Here is an 18,869-nt window from a genome sequence, read left to right on the forward strand (position 1 = left end):
AATTTAACTGTTTCACATACGTGTGTTGCAACGCACGAGCAGACAACACCCGTTCTCCTTCCCACTTCCTTTTTCTAAGCGGCATGGTCATCATTAGCAGGCCCACCATGTGACAAGCGTGAGGAGACATGCAAGGAAGGGTATAGCAGTCTCATGCAACTATCTGGACCCACCACCTTCTCTCCCTTGATGAATTTACTCATGCATGCAAGCACACGGGCCCCCCCCTTCCCCTACACCCCCCCCCCCATTTCAACGGGGGTAGGGTGGGGTCTAATCTCTCTCTGTCTCCAAAAAGGAAATCCCATTAAGCATCAGAAAAAAGAAATTCAAGCATAAAAAAGAAAACTTCATTAATTAATCAGGGAGACACACCTGGTCGGAATCGAGCGCTCCAAGGCTCGCGTGCGCATTAGTCACGCCCAAAGCAACCAAGGCGGACTACACCTAATCAAGTCATTTGGAGCAGCTTCCTTGGTGGGAAGATGTGCGCTAGCGGCAGCAGCGGTCGTACCAAGCGCGGCTGGCTCCCCCTCATCTACAAGAACAACTTCTGCGAAGGACATGATGAAGTCAAATCCAGCAGATCTCGGGTAGTGGGTCCTAACACTAGTAGAAAAAGGGCCTTTAGTCCCGGTTCGTAAGGGTCTTTAGTCCCGATTCCTGAACCGGGACTAAAGTGTCGGTACTAATGCCCTGACCCTTTAGTCCCGGTTCAATCCAGAACCGGGACTAAAGGGCGCGGCCACGTGGAGCTCCACCTTTAGTCCCGGTTGGTAACATCAACCGGGACTAAAGGAAATTTTATGATTTTTTCTGAAAAAAAATTTTGAATTTTTTTTTGATTTTCAAATTTCTGAATTATTTTAACCTCTAGTCTGTAATCACCACCCCCTCATCACTTCTCAATTTATCCTCTAATCACCCCTCATCATTCCAAATCATCTAACTTCTCGAACGGTCACCCCTTTACAGGAAATTTTATGATTTTTTTTAAATTTTTTTGAATTTTTTTTTGATTTTCAAATTTCTGAATTATTTTAACCTCTAGTCTGTAATCACCACCTCTCATCACTTCTCAATTTATCCTCTAATCACCCCTCATCATTCCAAATCATCTAACTTCCCGAACGGTCACCCATCCTCCCACTCCCCTAGCCTGAGCACGCTTAACTTCCGGGTTCTATTCTCCCTCGCTCCAAGTCTGCAGTTGTTGTTTTCCTGACAATAGTAAGATGTCAATCCTATTAACCTTCAGGAATTTTGCTTGAGCATGAAGTGACACATTTCACTGTTTGAGTTTGAAACTATTGTTTTAAAAAACAATAATTATTTAGTAACACTAATATCTCTTGAATAATTAGTTTGACCATTGTTTGACCACAGTTTGACCAGATTTGACCAAAATTGAAATAACTAAAATAATTATTTAGTGACACTAATATTCTAGAATAATTAGTTTGACCATTGTTTGACCACAGTTTGCCCACTGTTTGAATATTTTTCAATTTTTTCCACTCTAGATCTTAAAAGCCCCGTAACTTTTTTCTATTAGGTTTTTGAGGATTTTGCAAATGTTTAACGGGGTTCCCCCAGTTAAATTCGGATGTAACTTTTCGAGTAGATGATTTTTCATATAAAAAACTTTTTCATCCGAGTTAGTATGCAAAAGTTATGCCCATTTTTACAAATTTCAGAGAGATTTTGCAAATAAAGTCAAAATTCACATTTGCAAATTTTCCCAACAACTAGACCACATATCACATGGGAAACTTATTTTCTTTTATTTTTTTGACATTTCCATCATTTTCGTTTATTTTTTTAAAACTGAAAAGGCGATACAGGGGGGGGGGGCTAGAGTTTGAAAATGGGACCTTTAGTACCGGTTCGTGGCACGAACCGGGACTAAAGGTCTCATCCCCATTAGTCCCGGTTCATGCCACTAAAGGTCTAATCTTTAGTCCCGCTTTGAGGCACGAACCGGGACCAATGGTTGTGGGCCAGGAGCGAGGCCCATTGGTCCCGGTTTATCCCACCAACCGGGACCAAAAGGTCCAGATGAACCGGGACCAATGGCCCACGTGGCCCGGCCGCCCCCCTGGGCTCAGGAACCGGGACCAATGCCCCCATTGGTCCCGGTTCTAGACTGAACCGGGACTAATAGGGTTACCCGGCCTAGACCAAAGCCCCCTTTTCTACTAGTGTAAGGTGGTAGCCTTTGCACAATGGTAACAGACGGCACATGGATTTACCCATGTTCGGACTCTCTCTAAAAGATAATACCCTACGTCCTTTTTTGATTGTATTGATTTGGAGGGAGTACAAGTTAGGTTGATCTACCATGAGATCTTGTATGTATGAGAGTTGTCGTCTACAGTTCTCACCCATCGGCTTATATTGTTACCAGGGGCGCTATAAATGTTCAGGCGATCGGTTCGTGATTTCATAGACTATAAATGTTCAATTTCGTGTTTATGTTTGAAGCTATTGTTGACCAATTTTGTCAAATGCATGTCGCCCGGTTGAGTGTTTGAAATTTCCTTTAATTAATAGGTTCATCTCGTCGTTTCACACTACTTTCGTGTTGTATGTATCTATTTCAACGATTGTAGACGAGTACATATACAATTCACTAGTCCCTTCTAATCTCCCCAGTATACTGTACAACGGTGCTTCGAACATGTGTGGTTGTGTGTGTGATGTTCATGTGAACATGTGGCTGTTGTCACGTATGCGTGTGTTGTTCATGTGAACGTGTGCATGTGCTGTCAGGCGTGCGCGTACTCTACTGTAACCTCTTTGTTCACGTGTACCCTGTTAACTCCTAATTACGATGCTTGTATGCAACCAAATGTCATGTCCAGCATCAGCTCAGCTCAATGCAGACGGCCAAATACCAGAGGAAAACTGCTTTCACAAAGCAGACAACTCATATGCAGAGAACCAAACTACATCTGCACACCATTTTTTGCACTGTTTTTCCTCAACCAGGCTTTGTTCAGCCTGGCCCTTTTTCAATGCAACCTCTAGAAATTGTTGCAGGTAACCAAACAGACCCGAAGAGGATCAAGCTCCACAGGGGGTTGATGATGGCACGGTCGAGCCGAGACCATGTGGGAACATTGTGAAATTCGTCCATGTGAACTTGCAATCCAATAAAGAAAGTGGAGTTGAAAGCTTCAGCAGCCACTGCCGCCAAAGTGCATGCTATTTTTGTCTTCCAGGGCCCTGGGCATGTTGAAGTCCCCAATAGGGATGCAGAGGAGATCACAACGCCCAGCTAGCAAGCGAAGCTCGTCGTGGAACACACCGCGACACTCGACATTTGTCACCGGAAAGCGGGAGGAATCAACAACGAACTCAGATAATGTAGTGAGGGTAGAGTTCAGAGTAATCTCATCGACGCGATGAACAAAGGAGTCTCGCCAGGCCGTCATAATACCACCTGAGGCGCTCGCCAAGCCTTTAGCCGTGTAGGAGAATCCACCAGGTAGGAATGACGTGGCTTTAGTCAGGGATACGTTAACAAACTTTGACTCCTGGAGGCAAATCACCTCGAAGGGTTGCACACCTAGATTGTGTCGCACCTTAGAGCATTTTTAAGCATCATTCAAACCGCAAAATTCCAAGAGAAGAGATGGAGCTTCTTGTAGGGGACTACCACCATAAGAACGGACTAGCACCGATGAATGTTGCACGCAGGCGACGAGTGATACAACACAAGGAAATCACTTTATACATGAAGATGCCAACACACATAGTAGCATAGAGGGTTGGCACTTTATTTTTGTCTTTATTGATCACTTACCCACGCTATAAAAGCATGGTTAATAACAAAGCCCGCTGCTGGCTATAGGGCAGTGCCATGTCACTTACTCCCTCCGTCCGGTAAAGAGTGTACATTTAGGTTCAAAATTTGTTCATAAAAAAGTGTACTTCTATTTTCCCAATGCACTTTAAAATAGAAAACAATACTTCTCTCTCATCGCACGGTAATCAAGACCAATAGCACTCTACACATGGTCTTTTTAATTTCTGCATGCACTTAGCTCATTGGGGGTTGGGTAATTAAAGAGGAGAGAGATGATGACTTGCACCTTTTCAAAGCATTTTTTTACTTAACTCCATAATTTGTCTTAAATTTTTTAGATATACACTCTTCATCAGATGAAGGGAGTAAAGTCTATGAAAAAGCCCACTTAGTAAGCTGGCTGTAGATGAGCTACTAATTGATCAAGGCATTTAATGCATGCATGTGAAGGAGGAGAGATGGCAGGAAGGAGGCAGCGGACGCTGCATGCAAGCCTTTTTCTCGTGTGCAGTGCTACAGCCGGGCTACACAGGAAGTGCCGGCTTCAATCTCTCTCCTTTCTCTTTCTTCCATGTAAGATTCTGATGACATGGCAAATGCTAGAGCCCGCTGATTAGGATTTATTAGACTTGCTCTAAGAAGAAGGGTGTCGTGTTATAGTTTGGGAGGGTGCTTGGATACGCTTTAGTCCCATGACTAAAAGTAGTGGGACTAAAACTTGCTAACCTCACCCATGTTTGGATCCAAATACTAAAGAGACTAAAATCAAGTTATTGAGCATTTATTATCCTCCAAACCCTTCAATCCAGAACTCGCATGTGTTAAAGGAGAGGCATTAAATGATGAGGGAGAGGGCTAATACATATTTTAGTAGGTTTCTTATGACTAAATTTTTTTAGTCTCAAGACTAGTTCCAGCCTCTCTTTAATCAGGGGTGCTTGGAACTTTAGCCTCTAAAAAACTATTTTTAATCAGACTAAAAATAGTCCCTTGAATCCAAGCACCCTCGGGGTTTTAATGCCACACCTTCTTTCCCTCATTGGAATTAAAGGTCGGGAGCTGCCGGCAGGGCGCCGCATTCAATCTGACTGGTGGTTCAAGATAAGTTGGTGACATGCTTGAGATAGATAATTTATATATTTCACTATTTCGAATACCTGTACTCAAGCAGTGCTAATTTGTTAATCCAAGCCTTACCAATAATAATACCAACATGTCGTCTGATCCAAGATTAGCACACTACTAGGAAAAACCTTATCAATAGCGCTGGTTTTTGAGCTATCAGTAGCGCGGACGTCCGCGCTACTGCTAGGGCGCTATAGCTATTTTGTAGCAGTAGCGCTTGTTTAGGCCAGCGCTACTGGTATGTTCAAATACTAGTAGCGCGCCACTGAAAAACGCTACTGGTAAATGAGCGCTGCTGGTAATATTTTGGCCCGCGCCACTGCTAAAATTTATGGATTTGTTTTTTGCATTTTGGCGATGTACATGTTTAAACAGATATATCTTTTATACAATAACAACTCATCATGAACTAGTCTGTTTAAATAGCATATTCATTACCACTAGTCATCACCACCAAACAATGTTCGTCAATGAGACATCATATAACAAGTTAGTCACTAGTCATAATCACAACTCCTCCTCCTCATCATCAACTCTAACACATTGTAGCACATAATAACACATTCTACCTAGGACCTACTCCTCTCATAGGACCTACTCTACCCTCTCTTAGGTAAAATATCATAAAACAAGATAGGCATCGACTCTCCATTAAGGAAAATGGACTCTCCATAATAAAGAACGGAGATCATCCTGCCTCCAAGTCTTGGCCTACGCACAATGTTGCTTCCAAGTAGCTCTCTACGATGGTCGAAACATTTTTTTCAAATCATTTATTATCATGGCTTCCTCGCTTTTAGAAATCCGGTATGGACAAGAGTGATGTGGATACTGCGGTTGACCTGGCCGTGGTGGCCGTAAGCTCATAACATCAAAGCGACCTCTCGGCAACATCTGACGAGGCACACAATCCATCGAGATTTTCTATTAAAAACATAGTAATAACTTTGTAGTTAGCAATGTAGTTTAGTTTTAGAAGAATTTATGCAAAAGATGCACGGATGTCGTAATAGTAGAAAATCTTACCATGCTATCTCCATTGATGTTACCGTAGTTCAACACGTGCACTAGTGGCACGTATTGACCATAATGTGAAGGAGTTTGATAATAGCTATTGTAATTCTCAAGATCAGTAAAAAATGTGATAAGACCATCTTTCCCCTTATAAGTTAATTGTGCTTCATCATTGTAGTAGTAGGTTCTGCCCATCATCTTCCGTACATTTTTTGAAGAATGAAAATAAGCTGTCAACTATTTTGAAATAAAAAATATAAATTACTTAATAAATATGTTTGAGAAACTCACACAGCGGTAGAACTGGAAGCGTGTCAACAAGGACTCAAATGGTCATATTCTTTTTGTCGATGTCAGGATGACCGAAGGTGAGAAGCATACCCTCATGAAAATAATACGCCTTGCAAGTGCTTCCCAATTCAGGCAACCAAAATTGGATGAGTTCACAGAATTGTATAGATTTACAGCAAAATCATAACTATGATGGGTCCTTAGTTGAATTATCTTTGTCTCCATGCTTTCATGATCTTCAAAACCCATCTTCTCCAGGACATAGCGTCTTGCATGGCATGGGATAAGCTAGTCGAATTGTAAAAGACGGAAATTACACGTTGAAGAAGCAGAGAAGTCGTTCAAAAAATAACAAAAAACACTTGTCGTCGTTGTGTACCGTTTCAACATCGAAGGTCTCTTGGAGCTTGATGCTGAAGCGCCGACCTTCTACCAGGTGAGGCCTGTCGCACATACCGCACTCATCTTCGCAGTACTCGCACATAGCGAATTCCCTTTCATCGTCAGACATTTCCTATATGTTCATTGTTGAAATAGACGTGCATTCAATAAGCAAAACTAAAATCATAATAGAGATAAAACAAAGTACTCCATTCAAATTAGCTTGCATTCAATAAGCAAAACTAAATCATAATAGAGATAAAACAAATTACTCCATTCAAATTAGCATGCATTCAATAAGCAAATAACTAATAGGTAATTAATAATCCATCATCGAATACATATATAGTACTTTGTAGCAAAGATCATCATATAATATCACTAATACATCTCGAATAATAGCTCCTCTAGGTTCAGTGGGCCGCGGTGGACACCCAAAGAGAAGGAACCATCACAGGATTATAGCTCTGGTGAGATCCTTGAAGAATCTTCCGTCCGCCAACGCAACCATGTAGCGATGGACGTGCACATCCTCCTCCGTGACACGATGCTGTACCACCTGCGGGGGGGACTCAAGCCTCTGCACTGATGCAGGCCCACGTGACCGCCACCAAAGACGCTCTGGGTCGACGACGGGCTGGCTCCTCATTAAGCTACGCTCACCAGAAGGTAGCACAACCCAGTACCAGCCCGGTGGAGCCCAGTCCCGGACATGGCCCCTCTGCTCAAGCAGGCCTCCTCCACCGAGTCGACGGCGAGGATGCGGGATAGGCACCGTCGACGTCGAGAACAAAATGCTTAATTATGAAAACAAAATTAATAAACACTTAGAAAAATTCGGCATGACCTTTCCTAAAAGCAAGACATATCGAGCGCCTGAAATTTAACAGAACGTGGACGAATCAACATTCTGGCAAAACATAGGCCACTCGGTTAAACAACTGAGATTGTGACATGTTCAAAATATGACATATATCCACTTCAAAATATCCATTTCAAATTTTCATGTAACAGGAATAATTGTTTTTACTAAAAAATAACAACAAATGTGATTACTACATTATCCTAAGATTCATACTACATTATCCTAAGATTAACTAGCTAGAGTTCATACTACATTATCCTAAGATTAAACACCTAAGATTAAAACCCAAATTATCCTAAGATTCATACTACATTATCCTAAGATTAACTAGCTAGGTTTCATACTACATTTTCCTAAGATTAAACAACTAAGATTAAAAACCTAAAATTTTCAACTAGCTAGGGTTCAAAAGAAACTAGGGAGGAGGAGGAAGGAGGGAGGAGGATGCATGTACCTCTCGGTGGAGGAGGGCCGACGCGGGGGGCGGCCGGCGCGAGAGGAGGGCCGACGCGGGGGCCGGGGCGGCCGGCGGGGGAGGAGAGCCGGCGCGGGGGCCGGGGCGTTCGGCGGGGGAGGAGGCCGGCGCGGGGAGGGCGACCGACGGGGAGAAGGGCCAGCGCGGGGAATTGAGGGAGGGAGTGTAGTGTGTGAGTGAGCCGAGTTATGAGGCCGGGGGCGCGAGCAGGCCGGCCAGCGCGCGGGCCTAGGGAGGGAGTGGGCTTAGCAGCAGCGCGGGTAATGGGCCAACGCTACTGCTAAGCCCACTAGCTGTAGCGCCGGCGCACATCACATGGTACAGCTAAGTGGCCTGCCATTTTGGCCCGGCGGCCCGCTAAACAGCAGCGCGGCCCGCGCCAACCAGCGCTGCTGCTATACAGTAGCAGTAGCGCCCGTTTTGGCCGGCTATACTGGTACATACGAGTATCGTGGCCTCCCAAACAGGCGCTACTACTAAAATTCTATGTATAAGCATTTTCCTAGTAATGGCAGCCTCTATTTCCAAGAATGCAACATCAATCACTGCAATTTGTCAGCAGGGGAGCTGACACACCAACGCCAAGAACAAGAAGCAAAGTCTCGAACCCTTGCCCTTGAGATGAAAGCGAGGTGTGGTGACTAGTAGAACAAGACACACTTGTTGCACGTAATGGGTTAAATACAATATTTTTTGGCACTCATTTTTTTGAATTCAAAATTTGCTTGAACGTTTCGGGCAAATAATTTCCGAGATATTATGAAAACCGGTTATTTCAGGCTCCGTCCGAAAAAATCGAAATCGTGAAAAAAAAACCTTGCATGAAAGTAGACAGTGTGCAACACGAAGATGAGGGCATAGAAGCAGACAGTGCAGAAGACGACGATGAGGTGGTTCATAACCTGAGGGAGTTAGGTTTACTTGAACAGTTCCATCAAGGCGAAGACAATGAGCCGAATGGTCCACCTCCATGCTACAAGGATAAATGATGGTACATGGGTAATAGCGACTAGTGGTTGGGGCGCCATCCTGTGGCACAGCTTAAGAGAAAGTTGTGCGCACGTTTTTATTTTAAAAAAATTACATAGAGTCCTCGCCTCCGTCTAAAAGAACATCTTAGAAAAAAAATCTTCACCTTCATCTAAGAAAAAGTAATAAATAAATAAAAATTACCACCGCAGCCTACCAGCGAGTGCCACTTTGCATAACCCTCTGTTTAAAAAATATCAGAGGTTCTGACCTCCATCTAAAAAGGAAAAAATGCATATAAAAATAATTCCCACCTTCATCTAATTTTTTTCGAAAAAGTTCTCACTACGGCCAACCAGCTTGCGGCACATGGCATAGCTGGTTGGTCGCCCTTCCCACGTAGCTTAATGGGTTTAATGACGAAACTCATGATCCAACTGATGATCCCGTTGAGTGATGTGCCCCCACATCCTCACTGGTCTTCTCACATTGTATCGTACAACCTCCGTAAACAAATATAAGAGCGTTTAGATCACTAAAGTAGTGATCTAAATGCTCTTATATTTCTCTAAGGAGGGAGTGCTACTCTGCACTTTGTTATGAACACGGGCCTCATTGTAAGGCCGGCCTGTTATTTAAAAAACACCCATGCAAAATAAGGTGTATCACTGCTTCACTAGTGATTATTAAGATATGCAACACATGCATGCACGCGTACAACCTGTCAAGGTCAATATGTTATTTGGAAGAACGTGCAACCTTCAGGTTTGGACAATTTTTTGTCTGAACGGTTTAGGCAAAGAACATGCAAATGTTAGGTGAAGAACATGCAACTGTTAGGTGAAAAACCGTAGAAGATGCCGCATTTCCATGTGCTATACATAAGGAAAGGAAACTCAGCTCTGTTTACATCTCGCCAAGACGCAGCTTTTAGAGTTAGAAGAAGCTGCGCATGCAACATCTTCGTTGAAATATAATGCTGAGCATAGCCACGCCGAAATGGCCGGGGCTGAGCCCGAGGCAGACGCCGGCGTGTCTCAGACAAGAGGCAACCCCAAAGTTCGTGCAGATCCTCGAGCAGCTGCTGCTGCAGGTGCCGGCGCCGGTGATGAGGACCAGATCCGCAAGCAGATCATCGAGCAGCTGCTGCTGCATGTGCAAGCGCTGCGTGCAGACGGCGAGCCTATCCAGACTCCGGCGTCTCAGCAAGCTAAAGAAGACGCGGAGTATCTGGACAAGATGCGCGGGTGGCTGATGACGGTGGCCACGCTCTTCGTCGGCTTCGCGTTCCAGACGGGGATGCACCCGCCAAACTGGATACCCAAGGACTATTTGCTGCTGTGGGTAGCCGCGCATACTCCCTATCCAGACTCCAAGACCAAGCACAATGCCCTGCTCGCCCTCAGGAATGCAGGTCATACTATACCTCTTTTCATGTTCTTGAACACGGTTACACTTGCCATAGGGCTGGGTCTCTTGGTGAAGCTGCTGCTGATGAAAAAGACCCCGTCTAGAGGCGACATGAAGCTCGTTACTTTCATGGTGGTGGGTCTCGCCATGACTGTGGCATGCACCTTCGCCTCCGGTGTCTCGGGCAGTCCACTCGTTGATTCACTGGTTCTTGTTTTTCTGGCGACATACGGCGTCTGGACGGTCGTCAGTGTGAACGGTTGGTTAAGTAACTATGGAAGTTGGTTTAGGTCACGGTGAAGCGTGTCCACCCCAGTGACTGAGTGTCTATATGGGTCTATGTCTATCTACCTCTCAGCCGGCCAATAAAAGCTTATTTCTCAATCGGCCATACAAGTACCCTTGTTTCTTTGTGTTTTACATTCGACCTGTGCTGGGCTGGTAATAAAGTTATCTCTGTTCCCAAAAGGAAGTTGGTAGGCCGGTACGCACAGTTTATTTTTTGCTTATATGGTTTATTTTCGCCTCCGCATCCCCCCCCCCCCCATGCTAGTTTTTTCTCCCTGACACTAAAAAATGGATTGATTCGCCCGATCTTCCTTTCGTTTTTCGTGCTTGCTTTGGCACATGCCGATTCAATTCAATCTCGCGTAAATATTAGGTAATTAAGAATGTAGACACCACACCATATATGTGAGATCACCTTACTAAAAGACAGACAAAAGAATTTTTTTTGTCGATAACCTTCGAAAACAAAATATTGGATATTTCTCAATAACAAATCGCTAATCGCACGCGTCTCTACTATTAATTATTGAGTCATAATCACAACTTTTCCTAGATATTTTTTCTTCCGCCCCGCCTGCATGTCTCCGTTTTCACCAAAAAAAATTCCTCATTTCGTTCGACCTCCCCTCCCATGTACGTTGTGGCCTTCCCACTGAATCTTTCCATCCACCTTCTCCGTTGTCACAGCAGGGTCACCGACGCGACTACGCGTCTACCGAATTCTCCCAACTTGTTACTAAATCCATAACGCTTCAGATAAAATAATATTCTTCTTCTTGAAACTCACATTTTTACCTAAAAAAATTATAAAAATATGTGATTTCCAGAACATATATTGAAAAGTATTCCGGGGTGGACACGCCCCCCCCCCCGGTTGCACTTATAGTTAAGTACATGTATTTTATAATCATTATTTGCATCATGTAATCACTTATACATGGTGCAGTAAGACTTTATTTGCTAATAAATTACATTTTGAAAGTTTATACCTTTATAATAATTTTCATGATGTGCAATAATATTGATGAAAGTATTTACGTTACCCTCTTATACATCATTAGCACTAGGGCCTCCACAATTCTAGAGCATTTTCCTAGCCTAATCGTTGCATGCATGGTTCATTACGCGGTTATCTTTATCTCATATCTTTGAAAATTGCATACATGCAGATAAAACAAAAAAAATGTTTGTCTCAGTTTGGATAGAAAAGGTTACTTTCCTGCATACCAAATTATTTTCTGTGTCATCAAACATTGCTCCTTGACGTATATCTTTACTATTGATGTTATAATGTAGGCAAATCGTTGGTACACTACTCTGAATTGATGGAGAAACTTTAACTATTTATAATATTTCAAAAAATGGAACAAGTTGTCAAAGAAAGCTAGCTTATTCAAGGATGATTTTATTAGCGGAATTCATTTTTGCAAAACTAAAAGCAGGAGGTTGCCAATTAAATGAGTAATTTTTGGAGTGCTTAGTCAGAGTGTGAGAATTTGGAGGTTAAGGAAGTAATGTGGGCTATAGGGAGGTATTGCAATTTGTGCAGAGAAAACTTTCAACAATTAATGATGAAAACCTAGTTTTGGATCAATTTGGTATCAGTAGGAGACCACATGCGTCAACGCGATCACTCAAGATTGAACAATTATCTCCTGAAACTGCAGATATAGTACTTCCTGGAACGAAGACTTTGAGCATAACACCCATGATCCATTCCCAGAATTCAGTACTCATGTTATCCTCCTAATTCTTGGTGGTCTTCCAAATTTTGGGGCGTAGATATTTGCTGGTGTATCCTGTAAAAAAACATGAAATCATACAGTTAACCATCATATTGCTACACTAAACTGGAACTTTTGAATGAACCAGAAGTATTATAATTGTATGAAGTCTAGTTAATCAATCCATGAGCATCTGTTGCTGCTAAGTATCCTCATTCTTCAACTTCTTATCATCTTGTGGCACTAAACTTTGTGGTAAATATACCATAGAGGCATGTCTAGAATGCAAGAATTTTGCATAAAACAGAACAATTTGTCCACAATTACGATGAATACAGCATGAGTGAGTACAACAATGGTAACCTCCACTGAGATGAACTTAGGAGGTAATGAATTATTTTATAATAATAATTGAAGCACCAGCTTATGATTTGATTATTGTTCCCATGGGAGATGATACAACATCCGTTCTTCAAATTAAAAAGACAAATAGCAAAACAAACATTAGATCAGTTTTTACCCCGTTTGTTTTTTATCTAATATCACAGTCAAACCCTTTAAAGGTACACAACAGGAGAAGAATCCTAATGCACGGGCAAAGTTTTTGAATGCAGTTTCATAATTTTTCTTCGCATCCGACTTCCAGACATGTCAGTGCCGATATACTAAATGTTTTTTTTTGCGGGAACAACTTAGAGCATCAAACATTTCCATCAGATGATACTGGGAGCCAATACCAATATAGATTGACATGTTTACTTATGTCTACACGTTAGGTTTCTTCTACTAGTTCATGGTTTGACTTAAATTTGGAAAAAGTTAGTTAAAGCATAGGTTTCATTCTGAGAGCTATTGAATGAACGATGCATCTTGCCGAATTGGCACAATGGCACAACACGACGGCAAGTTATTCTTTTTCTTTTGAGGAGAACGATTTCAAGTTTTTTTTGTGACAGTTTAGTAATGACAAAGTTTCTCTTTTATTTTTGAGAAATGTCAATTTTTATTTTTGAGACAACAATGGCAAGTTGACAAGCACTGTGGTGCCTCTAATATATGGGCCGCGCGGTTCGTGAACGTTCGGCCCAGTGCAAAAGGAATCGTTCGTTACCCAAACAAAAACCCCTAAAAAACCCAAACGAAAAGGAAAGTGCGCTCACAGAGAAAAGGAAAGGAGTTTCCGGCCATCAAACTGGCTCGCCAATCCCGATCTATCTACCTACCCATACTACTCCTGCACGAACGTCGACCGATCTGCCTGCAAGCAGCAACGCCGCAAAAGCAAGTCGACAGGAGCCGGAGATGGACGCCGACGCAGAGAGGCAGGAGGTCATGGCTGACGGAGACCCGGAGGCCGAGGAGAGGAAGCGCAACGCCCGGATGTGGTGTGAGGCCGTGCTCTTCACTGTCCCGGTCACCATCCTCCTTGTCACCTGGTTCGTGCTCGGCTCGCCGCAACCGCGTTACTACATCACGATCGGTTCCATCTCCGGCCTCGACGCCCCTGCGGCGGCGGCGCTTGGGGTGGTCGACCCGACGTTCAACCTTACCCTCGGCGTGGCCTCAAAGAACTACGAAGAGAGCGCCTGTGTGGACCAAGACACGTTCGTGGAGGTGGCCTACCGCGGCGTCCCACTCGCCGGTGCCACGGTGGGGCGGCTCTGCGCCGGGCCTCGGATGGCGACTGAACGGCCTGTGGTAGCCAGGGGGAAAGCGGTGCGTGTTCCGGAGACTGTGATGGATGCCCTAGTGGAGGAGATGAGGCAAGGGGAAGCGGTGTTCGACATCGCGCTCAAGCTCCCGGGGGAGATCGATGGGAGGAGATTGGGGAGGAAGTGCCGTGCTGGGGCCGCCGCCACCGCCACCGCCGCCGCCATATGCACTAGTGATCTCTATTGGATGGACCTCTAGTTAATAGCTTGGATTGAAGTCTTTGTTGTTCCCTACTCGTTTTAATCGTTCGTTGCAAAGTCTTTTTGGAACACCTGCATGCCTAGTTGCTAAGTCATGTAGAAACTATTGCCGCCTGATCTTTAAATATCTCGCTTGAGCTTACTATTTACATTGAAATATATTTTTTTGTTCAAAATTGGGCATTGCTCCTATTAGACAATAACACCCAACCTCGGTTTCATTCAGTTGATAAACAGCAACAAAATAGACACTGTACTATTACTATCCGGGCGGATTAATACGATAGGCCGGGGTTTGTAGGCCATCTGCTCGAAACGAAAGAAGTGTTATATACCATCAAAAGCATATCATTGAATTTGTATTCAAACAAAGTTTCTTAACACATAATTTTAGTGATGTATAACATATATTGTGTTAGTTAAATTGACGACCTACAATACCCGTACGCCCTATGCCCCCGTCCAGAGGGAGTACTCATGTTTATGCAACACCATCTATATAACATTTTTTTGCGGGAAATAGGAAGATTTCATTACTCAAGGCGGCTTTTCAGCATACACAAATTTACAACTTCGTGTGTGCCCGTACCAAACCAAATGGCAGTACGGGATGTGCTCCGCCCGTAAGCCGCGAGACTATGACTAACTTTATTTTGAGTACGTCTAATATGCGTAATTGAAATCTCCCATGGGTCGTCAGACATTAGTAACTGAATGTCGCGCACAATAGTCTTGTCTGGAGAGCAGTCCCCATGACTCGTATTTAGCATCAAGACTGCGTGAGCGCAGTCCAACTCGATCGCAATGGGTAATCCGGTGCGATGAAGAGCAAGATCAAGGCCTTCTCTGCACGCCATGAGCTCTGCCTCTAGTCCATCATCGCATGTGGTGATCTGCCTGCATGCAGTAAAGATAATAGCACCGCCGTCATCACGTAGCACCATTCCACCACCAGTCGCCCTTGTTTCGTTGATGTAGCTCCCATCTGTATTTAATTTGGTCCAGCCATGTTGTACACACGACTAGATATTCGGCACTCACATGCTATCTACAAATAAAATTATGACTAAAAAAGTATACACAAACCGCATAATTCTTTTTAGAACATTGATTCAAAATGTCTTTACCATACGTGCAGACTTAATTTCAAAATGTAATCCACAAGTAAAAAAAAGGCCAAGCCAGACTATGACAATTTATCTTAATTATATCAAGTTTTAAATTATTTTTGAGAGTTTTAACCACGTTTAGATGGTGTGATTGTAGATAGTTCACCCGTTCTGGTTTATAACATGTTTTCTGAGATTTAAGTTTGACCATGTATTTAATTAACCAACATTGTGGTAGGGGATTGGCAGTATTAGACGCAAAATCAGTAATCAGAAGTTTACTACAAGACACTAATATGAACATTAAGCCTTCTATACTATTACTATTTTGCAGCAAAAATGTCATAAAAGTTTCAGGATGATTTGTGTTCCTGATTAAAAAAATACCTTCTGCTCAAGCGCAATGCACGCAGGGCCGGCCCTGAGATTTCAGGGCCCGGGGCAAGACAAGAAGAAGGGGCCCTAAAGTCACTTGAACATATGCATTTCTTTTCTATTTCAATTGCAAAACAATTACTCAATACACTACAATTTATGTTGCCGTGTCATCTCGACTATTAAAAAAACAGACACTCACAATAGAAGTTGGTTGCTCCTGTGAATCTACACTTGTACTTTTTTGTTAGGTGAATTAGTAACATTTCTGTGCGACCACTTCCATGCCTACTAAATTTTTATAATCCTATAATCATTCACTGGTTGTCCTTCCACGGTAAATAAAGCTAATTCCTCAGAATTCCTAGCAGTGGAGGTACTCTTATTTGTTTGCTGGGAAGCAATATAAATACTTGTCTGCGTTTTACAAAAAATGTCAATAGCTCCTTTCTATGACGCAATCAACTCATATGCCGCTGCCGGAAAAATAATCTCATATGCAAGTTTTTTTCCTTGTTTTTAGATGGATTATTTCCAGATAAATCTTGTTAATTAGCGCATGAACATATGATACAATAAAGTAAGAACACTGCTAATTACATTAAAAATGCTAAGATAGGCATGGAAGAAGGTACCTGGATGGCTAGAAATTTAGAAATTGCAATTAAGCTTCTGCTCCTGTTTATGAGTCATGAACAGAAATCTGAATTTCCAACAAAAAGGGAAATCTGAGTTTTCTTTTTCTAATCCCAATGAATACAAAAAATTAGAGTGTGAGAGAGAGATATGCATCAGGATTAACTTCACGGAACGAACGATCTAAAAAGAGAGGGGATTTGCGTTGAAGAGGAGATTCATGGAATCTGGAAGGTTGCGTTACCTTCCTCTACTAATCGCGCCCAGCAGCCCATAATCATAATTAGACGACGCAGACGGGGCGCCGTCGACCTAGCATGGATGATTCACTGCCGATTGGGGAAGAGAGAGAGTAGAAGCCGAGAAAAGCAAGCGTGTGCGGCTAAGCCGAGAATTAATCGATCTGTTAGATATTTTTCTCTTTTTGAGAAAATCGGTCGATCTGTTACGTACGAGAAACAAAGTCATCGGGGGACCCTCCTACTCGGGGGCCCAGGGCGGCCGCCCCCTGCCCCCCTCAGGGCCGGCCCTGAATGCATGCCTTTTCTTTCTCTTTCAGTATTCCATTCCTTGGATGTTTTTCTTCTTCTTTTTTCAACTGTTTCTTTACCTTTAACTCGAGCTTCAGGACGACGTCCTTCCGGGCTTTCACGACTTGTTCTTTTGTATCAATGAAAACTCCATGATGAGTCTGAGTAAACATGTCCTAGTTCCCAACGCGTGCGTTGGTCTGGGTCACCTCAACGGAAGAGTCTCCCAACACTAAACCCGGTGTTTAACTTCACCTTACACAAGGCAATGGATGAATTAATATAAATATTTTTTATACTAAAATTTTATACTTTTGGACTTATTTGTTTATCATGCTATAGGTTCAATGAGTATAATTTTTCCATCAATTAGATTTTATATTTGAGCACATAAAAATATTAATAAATATTAATTATAGTGTTTCTCATTACACATATATAATGTATATTAGGAAAACTTTTATTGTGCCAAATTTAAGTTATGTGTTGTTGACAAGGTCCTTTTTTGATTATTTTTTGATAATTATGTAATTTTATAGTGTTTACATATGTATTTGGGAGTATGTGTGTTTGCTCGTTTGTATCATAGTAGGGGTTTCTAGTCTATCATTATATAAACATATGAATTGAAACCTCTAGAATATAATTTGAAATTTGACAAATGTGTGTATCAAGTTGGGTTGAACAATAAGTTCATAATATGTGTATGTTACATAACTTGGTATTGAATCAACATTGTTTATAGTAACCATCAATGAATTAAAATAGTCGCTGATTTTACGTTTGCATACATATGATTTGATTATTTTTTATGCGTGATTGAATGCACTGGATTCCATCCTCTGTGTACTAATATTGCGTACATAGCATCATAGTTTAGTGTTTAATATTGTAACTTAGACACACACACAAACGCAGCGATGTAGCTCTGTTAGAAACTCAAATCCACCCGCACCAGGAGCGTGACTTTCACATACTACAATAGTTTGCCATCTCATTGGAATTTTTTTTGGAAGGCATGCATATTAAAATTTGCTTCCCCTGGTCACAACCGACATAAGAGGATAGAAGCATTGCATTTTCTTTGAAAACTTGGAAATATATTAGCCATGAAACATAAAAGGAAAGCACGGAAATTTATTAGTTTCCTTTCGAACATTTTAGCTAGAGAGGAGGTTTATGCATGGTAAGTGTTTTTTAGAAGCAAAAATCCGCAAGCAATCGATCGATCCATATATATTAGTAGACGCGGTCCCCTCCGATCTTTACTTGGAGCAAAGCCGTACCATTAATCCACAAGACCACAAGTGAAGCTCGACCAGCCAGTGGAACAAGCAATCATCTTCATCAAATGGTGCAAGAGTGTTTGACTTCAGGGGTGAACATGCATGGCATTACTGACTTGGATGGAGAATCTTAATCCCACCACCACCATCACGGAGTAGTTACTCTATTATCATCCATCGACCCTCGAGAGAAATGGCAACTATAAACAAATAGGCCCAATCGATATGCAAGTTGCTTCTAAAGCAGTTTAGTAATCCATATGCATTGTAGGAGCATCCATTCCATAAGTATGAGGTGGTTGCAGTGGCAGATCCTTTGTCTATGGCCATACATCTCTAGGTGATGAGGACCAAAGGTGGTGAGATAGTGGATCGATGTGGGGACGCGATGTCCTTAACTTCTTCACGTTTTCTTCAATGGTGTGGGAGGGCCTTGGGTTCTCTCGCCATGATTCATCAAGTGAGAATGTGCCAGCTGGTAGAGACGTTACTTATGGTGACGGTTTCAACAAGTACATGTAGATTCTCCTGGCGAAAGCACATGAACTCGCCAATGTCTAGATCAGGCATTTTTGACATGCATGTGCTGTGATCTTGTTGAAGGTGTGATTTGAAGCTCGGCTCCAGGGATAAAAATCACAAATTTGACCTTCGGTTGGACACGTCG

The 18,869-nt window shown here is 42.6% G+C and overlaps 1 protein-coding gene across 1 annotated transcript; it reads left to right on the forward strand.

Annotated features, from left to right (window-relative positions):
- Positions 1-9,913: 9,913 nt before the first annotated feature.
- Positions 9,914-10,801, forward strand: LOC125513121. The gene has a single exon (XM_048678165.1). The coding sequence runs from the start codon at positions 9,931-9,933 to the stop codon at positions 10,639-10,641; it is 711 nt and encodes a 236-aa protein (XP_048534122.1). The 5' UTR covers positions 9,914-9,930; the 3' UTR covers positions 10,642-10,801.
- The last annotated feature ends 8,068 nt before the right edge of the window (positions 10,802-18,869 follow it).

The sequence above is a fragment of the Triticum urartu genome, chromosome 6 (genome assembly GCF_003073215.2).
Source record: "Triticum urartu cultivar G1812 chromosome 6, Tu2.1, whole genome shotgun sequence".
Taxonomy (NCBI): domain Eukaryota; kingdom Viridiplantae; phylum Streptophyta; class Magnoliopsida; order Poales; family Poaceae; genus Triticum; species Triticum urartu.